General features: G+C 35.2%; 1 protein-coding gene across 2 annotated transcripts in view; it reads right to left on the minus strand.

Annotated features, from left to right (window-relative positions):
- Positions 1 to 5,981, minus strand: part of LOC107753809 (polypyrimidine tract-binding protein 1-like) — a 23,472-nt gene that overhangs the window by 6,619 nt on the left and 10,872 nt on the right. For both annotated transcript variants that reach the window (XM_016570055.1, XM_016570056.1), the window contains 6 exons: positions 4,417 to 4,563; positions 3,724 to 3,879; positions 2,240 to 2,350; positions 1,455 to 1,632; positions 1,276 to 1,356; positions 1,028 to 1,173 (listed from right to left, as the gene is read on the minus strand). In XM_016570055.1, the coding sequence (XP_016425541.1) occupies positions 1,028 to 1,173; positions 1,276 to 1,356; positions 1,455 to 1,632; positions 2,240 to 2,350; positions 3,724 to 3,879; positions 4,417 to 4,563 (819 nt within the window). The remainder of the gene's footprint in view (positions 1 to 1,027; positions 1,174 to 1,275; positions 1,357 to 1,454; positions 1,633 to 2,239; positions 2,351 to 3,723; positions 3,880 to 4,416; positions 4,564 to 5,981) is intronic.

Genomic DNA, 5,981 nt, shown 5'->3' on the forward strand with positions numbered 1-5,981 from the left:
GGCAGTACTGAAACACCGTCTAAGCTGTTCGCCAATCATAACGCACTGGGACAGCTAACCAATCACAACACATTTTGTTTTTCGGAAGGTGGACCTTCATCAAAGCCGGAACTAATCGAGCCGTTTGTGCCAGGATGGAAAGAAAGGTATTTTAATAATGTAAATTATGTGAAAAATAATGCGTTTTTCGAACCACCAAGCATGAGAGCATGTTCTAGTACACCCCCAAAACAAAATCAAGACTTTGTAAAAGAGCATAATAGGACCCCTTTAATATTCATACCAATTATTTTTTACAATATAATATAAATTATACTTTTATATTTTTTATTAGATTTGTTTTCTGACATTGCCATTATTTCAATTTCAATTATTAATATTTATACTACTACACATTATTACATTACATTTTATTTTATAAATTGTGACAAAAAGTGTTCCACCAATATTTATTTTGTGGTGCCATTGTCATTTTTAAATTGGAAATATTTGTATCAACATTTTTACATTATAAACTAAAAAAAAGAAGAAGTCATTTAGTAAATTTTAGTTGTGGTGCTTTTGCTTCAATTTAAATTACCTGTTAATTTATAGATTTAAAAAATGTTTCTCATCAAAGTTCTTGTTGTTTTAATTTAAATTAAATACAAAAAAAACATTTTGTTTCAATTAAAGCGTTCCATTTAGTTTTGCTGTGATACCATTGCTTTCATTTAAATTATTACTATTTAAATCAATATTTTTACATTATATTATAAAAACATACATTGAAACGTAAAATATAAAAAGTGTGTGGTCAACTGCTGAAATTTTGCCATTGTGACTCTACATTTGATACAACTGATGCATTTCTCATTCATTAAAAAAAATTAAACATAAGAAGAATAAAATTTAAGGATTATTAAGAACATAATGGCACAATAGTAACATCAGCCATCCAACAACAACAAAAAATCCTCAAAGTCCTAATATCTAAATAGACATCTTGAGCACTTTCTAGGTCTATCAGAGACTGAGAACTGCTAACCTCAGGGTTCAGGTTGCTGACCAGCATGACGCAGTGGGTGCCGGGGAGGACGGGGAAGCCCAGTCTGCTCGCAGCCGCAGCGGCCGCCGCTGCCCCGGGAATGGTCAGCGAGGCGAGGGCTCCGGGAACCCCAGGTATTGTCAACCCTGTTCAAGATGGATTCAATTTTATGCTATACAAGACACAAGAATTCAGACAAATATGAAATACAGAAGGCATTAAGAGTGAAGCTTTTTTTCCCCTCGTACCTGCAGCCTGCTGGATAGCAAAAGCCGGAGGGAAGGCGTGCACTCCTGCATATGGTGCGGCAGAGATGATCCCGGGAGCAGCTGCAAAATACCAGGACATTTACACTTTCTAAGAAAGGCAGAATGGGAATGTGGTTAAGAATAGAGTGTGCTGGATGTAATTTAATAGCCTTTTGTACCAAAAGCAGCAGCAACAGCGTGATGTTCAATAGTGGGTTGGCTGTCCCCAGTTGGCAGGTCCGGGCGAGTGTAGTCACGGCTCTTGTCGTTATTATATTTGACGTTTAAACTGGTAAGTTTGGAAAAGCTGATACGCAAGGTACAGCAGCCATTGTAGATGTTCTGTCCATCTAGAGCCTGAGGAAAGAGAGATTTTTAAATGTAGACTTTCACATTCTTTCACAGTTTGTGAGTCAAGTCACCTATTTCTATAGCGCTTTATACAATACCGATTATGTCAAAGCAGCTTCACCGATAAACAGCAGAATCAATTATGGAAACTCAACTAAGGAGACAGTTCAGATTCCGCTGTAAAATGGCTCTAAAAGACAATAAGTGTCATTATTATTTAACTCAAGTCAGTTCAGTGTTGCTTCCATTCAGACAGGGCTGCATGATGAATTGCATTTTAATCATGATTTCTGTTTCTCTCGATTTATTAAGCATAATCATCTGCAATATTTGCCCGCTGATTATTTATCCCAAAGGCATATTTTAATTTGCCAGTTGCATTATCTTGCATTGGTAACAAGCCTCAATAAGCTTTCATGATTGCGGTTGCCAGATTTCATGAGTTTAAATCCCCCAATCAGAGCTTTTGATACATCCCCAATCGATACATTTTCTGCTCAGTGGTTAACTAAATCTTCTCAACCTAGCAACCATGCACCAGGCACTCTCTGATGAAAAACAAAGTTTCAATACTTGTCATTAGAGATTATGGCTGATAGATGGCGCTACTCACCAGCTTGGCATGTTGTGCCGTCAGGCCATCAACAAACTGGAGGAGAGCTTGAAACTGGTTGTTTTTTGTGAAAGTGATCACTTTCAGCACAGTGCCAAACTTCGAGAAGATCTGTTGAGGAACCAAACATATTTTAGTATCAAACAACCATAACTGCCAACAGTTACAGCCTTTTTATATAACGCATTATAAAAGTAGTTTGAATGCATTAACTATGCCTTGTAATGCACTTTATAATGCATTGTATGATCTCATGAATAATTGTAACCACAGTTATAATTAAAACACATGACAACGAACTAGGGTTGGGTAAAAAAATATCGGTATCTCGATATTAATTGATTCTCATTTTTACGGAACGATATCAATTCTTAAATCCCAAGAATCGATTAGTCTAGCCTGTTTTCAGTTAATGGACGGAACATTGAAGGGCACTTCCCATCCAATAAATCACAATAAGCATTGTGCGTTGGTACTTTTAATATGAAACACAGTCTCAGATTTCAAATTCTGTCCATTGTATTGCAGTATTCAAACAATAAATGCTGTTTTGGCGCTGTTTAATGTGGAGTGACAGATCGCTGTAGCGCCTCAGCAGCATGAGGCGCACGTGAACTAATCATCTCCTCCACATTAATACCAGTTTCAGCACAAAATAAACATGACTAAATCCGAAGGCAAGTTAAAAGAAAGAGTATAACTTTACAATCCATATCCTGCCTCACGTAATCGCTCAATCAGTGTTTCAGCCGCAGTAAGACGTCAATATAACGGCTTGTAAACAATGTCACGTAACGTCACATTTACCTCAGAAAAACATTGGTGAAACAAACTCATTAGTCAGATAGAAAAATAAACTGTAGAGAGGGGCATTTTTCTAAATATATGCACCATATAACATATTCATTATAAATTTATATAATATACTGTTCTTCAATGTTTAATTTATGTTTGAATAAATCCATCAAGTTTTTATGACAGCCACCATTATGTTTATATTTCAAATAAATTAATTGAAGTAGAAATATTATTATGTAATTGTAACTTCATTATTTTAAAAACTTCATTAAGTGTAATTTTAACAAATCAGTAAATTTTAACCTTCAATATTATAGTAATGTAGTACCAACTGACTCTCATGGATATTTTACAGCATTAATTGAGAGATTTTTTTCCTTGAGAAAATGTGGCATGTACTGTACCTGATATATATCCAAAATAATTGATATTGAATCTAATCGAATCGCAAGCTTGTGAATGAGAATCGAATCGAATCGTGAAATTTGTGTCAAAACCCAGCCCTACAACGAACCTTCAAATATTATAATGCATTTTAACTCTGGTTATTATTATTGAAAATACAAAATGCATTACACATAAAGAATTTAAAGTGTTACCAAAATTAGCCAAAGCCTTATGGCTGAGAGTGAGCAAATGATGAAAATTTTCTCTTTAGTAAGAAAGGAACTAGAGCAAGTGTATACCTGGTGCAGGACATCTAGGGTCACAGGGTAGAAGAGGTTTTCAACGATGACCCTCAGGACAGGGCTGGGGCCAGTCAAACCAGATGGGTCAACGGCACCTAGAGTCATGCTACCTGTCTGGACAGCATTCACCGCCTGCAGTGCTGCCTGTGCCCTCTGTAGACACCAAAAATCCCGCATATTATATTTAAATGACCATTTTTTTATTGCATTTTATTAATTTTACACCTATGCATCCATATGCACATTTTTATGTCTGAAAATGCATGAGTGAAATTTGTAGACAGCAGAGTATGGAGTAAACACTGTAAGCTACGTTTCTGTGTTTACTCAAACAGAACGAAGCAAAGTAAATTAAGCAATCCTCCAAATGAGCACTGATGGGCTACAGCTGTGGAATTCACAGCTAAAAGCCTTTAGTGGCATGTAAACTGTGTTTAGAGAGGAAAACGGGCAGTGTGGAAAACGCGGCAACAAAAAACAAGATGCACTGAAGAGAGCCAATCAGACCCTCCGCTCGTATCAATCATCCAGTGCACAGCTGCTGCAAATAACTCATTGTTATAAAATGCGTCTGTCTTTATTAACGTGAAAACATTTACAAATGAGTCAATATGTCAGAAATGTGGAATGAAGCCACATGCAGCCCTGTACGTAGTGCATGTGCTGGCTGAGAGAATTTGAAGCACATACCACTTGGTTCGGTGAGTTGTCTGTTTTTAGCTCTTTGTGGTTTGAGTACTGCATGAAGATGGGATGATTTCTGATGACGGGCGTTACGGAGGAGTAGTAAGTAACCATCGTCTGGGCTGCTTCTTCAGTATTCATTTCCAAGAAAGCCTGCACAAAAATGCACATCATGCAATTTGCCTTAAGCCCGGAAAATGCTCTATGCAAGCACATGAACACAAACACTTCTAGCTAAACAAACTCTGTTTCACAGAAATGAAAAAAAAAAAAAAAGTATTTTTTGTTCACCAAGATGGCATTTATTTGGTCACAAAACTAGTAAGAAAGAAAAGTAATATTGTGAAATATTATAAAAATTTTAATGAATGGGTTTTCTATTTTAATATAATTTTAAAATATAATTTACCCTAGGGCTGGACGATATGGCCAAAATTGATATCATGATATATTTCTTAATTTCGGTCAATACGATATAATTCCGATATCGATATGAACACTATTTATCTGAAATAGAAATCTTTTGTAACATTATAAATGCCTTTATCATCACTTTTGATCAATTTTAAGCATCCTTGCTAAATAAAAGTATAAATTTCTATAATTTCTTTCCCAAAAAAATAATAAAAATTATACTGAATGGAAGTGTATAATGTTACAAAAGCTTTTTACTTCAGATAAATGCTGATCTTTGGATCTTTCTATTCATCAAAGAATCCTGAAAAAAAATGTACTCAACTGTTTTAAATACTGATAATCAGCAAATCAGCATATTAGAATGATTTCTGAAGGATCATGTGACACTGAAGACTGGAGTAATGATGCTGAAAATTTACCTATGTATGATCACAGGAATAAATTACATTTTAAAATCTATTCAAATAGAAAGCAATTTTAAATAGTAAAAATATTTCAACATTTTACTGTTTTTGCTGTACTTTGGATCAAATAAATGCAGCCTTGGTGAGCAGAAGTGAATTCTTAAAAAAACAAACAAAAAAAACATTAAAAATATTACTGTTCAAAAACTTTTGACTGGTAGTGTAGGCTGATTATTCTTATAGATTGAAACAAATGTGCTTCAGCCAGAAAAAAGGGTATGAAAAGTGCTCCGAGTCGCTGCAGAAAACAAAAAAATTGAACAACAACAAAAACTGGAAATGTTGCTGGAGACGGGCTTATTTAAAATGAAAACTCATTCTCTGCCAGCAGGAGGCGCTTTTAGAGTGATAAAACTAGCGGTTTCTCCAGTAACGGCTGTAATCAAAGCAGCTCCGCTCATGAACGCTTCTTTATCAGATCAAATGAAAATGCCATCGAAACTTTTCTGAAGACAGTCAATTCCCTTCAGAGATACATTCATATAAAACACCCGCGCCGTGTTATGATTTTGAAACGTGCAGTGCTCATGTTTATTCAACGAAGTCAAACGGCACAAATAAATCAATGTATGGGAAACTGGTAATGTATATCGAAATATCGGAAATGTGTTTAAAAATCATATCACCGTTATTGAAAAAAATTATATCGCGATACATATTGATATTGAATTATTGTCCAGCCCTAGGTCA

Source organism: Sinocyclocheilus rhinocerous, unplaced genomic scaffold, assembly GCF_001515625.1.
Source record: "Sinocyclocheilus rhinocerous isolate Xijiao unplaced genomic scaffold, SAMN03320098_v1.1 scaffold711, whole genome shotgun sequence".
Lineage (NCBI taxonomy): Eukaryota > Metazoa > Chordata > Actinopteri > Cypriniformes > Cyprinidae > Sinocyclocheilus > Sinocyclocheilus rhinocerous.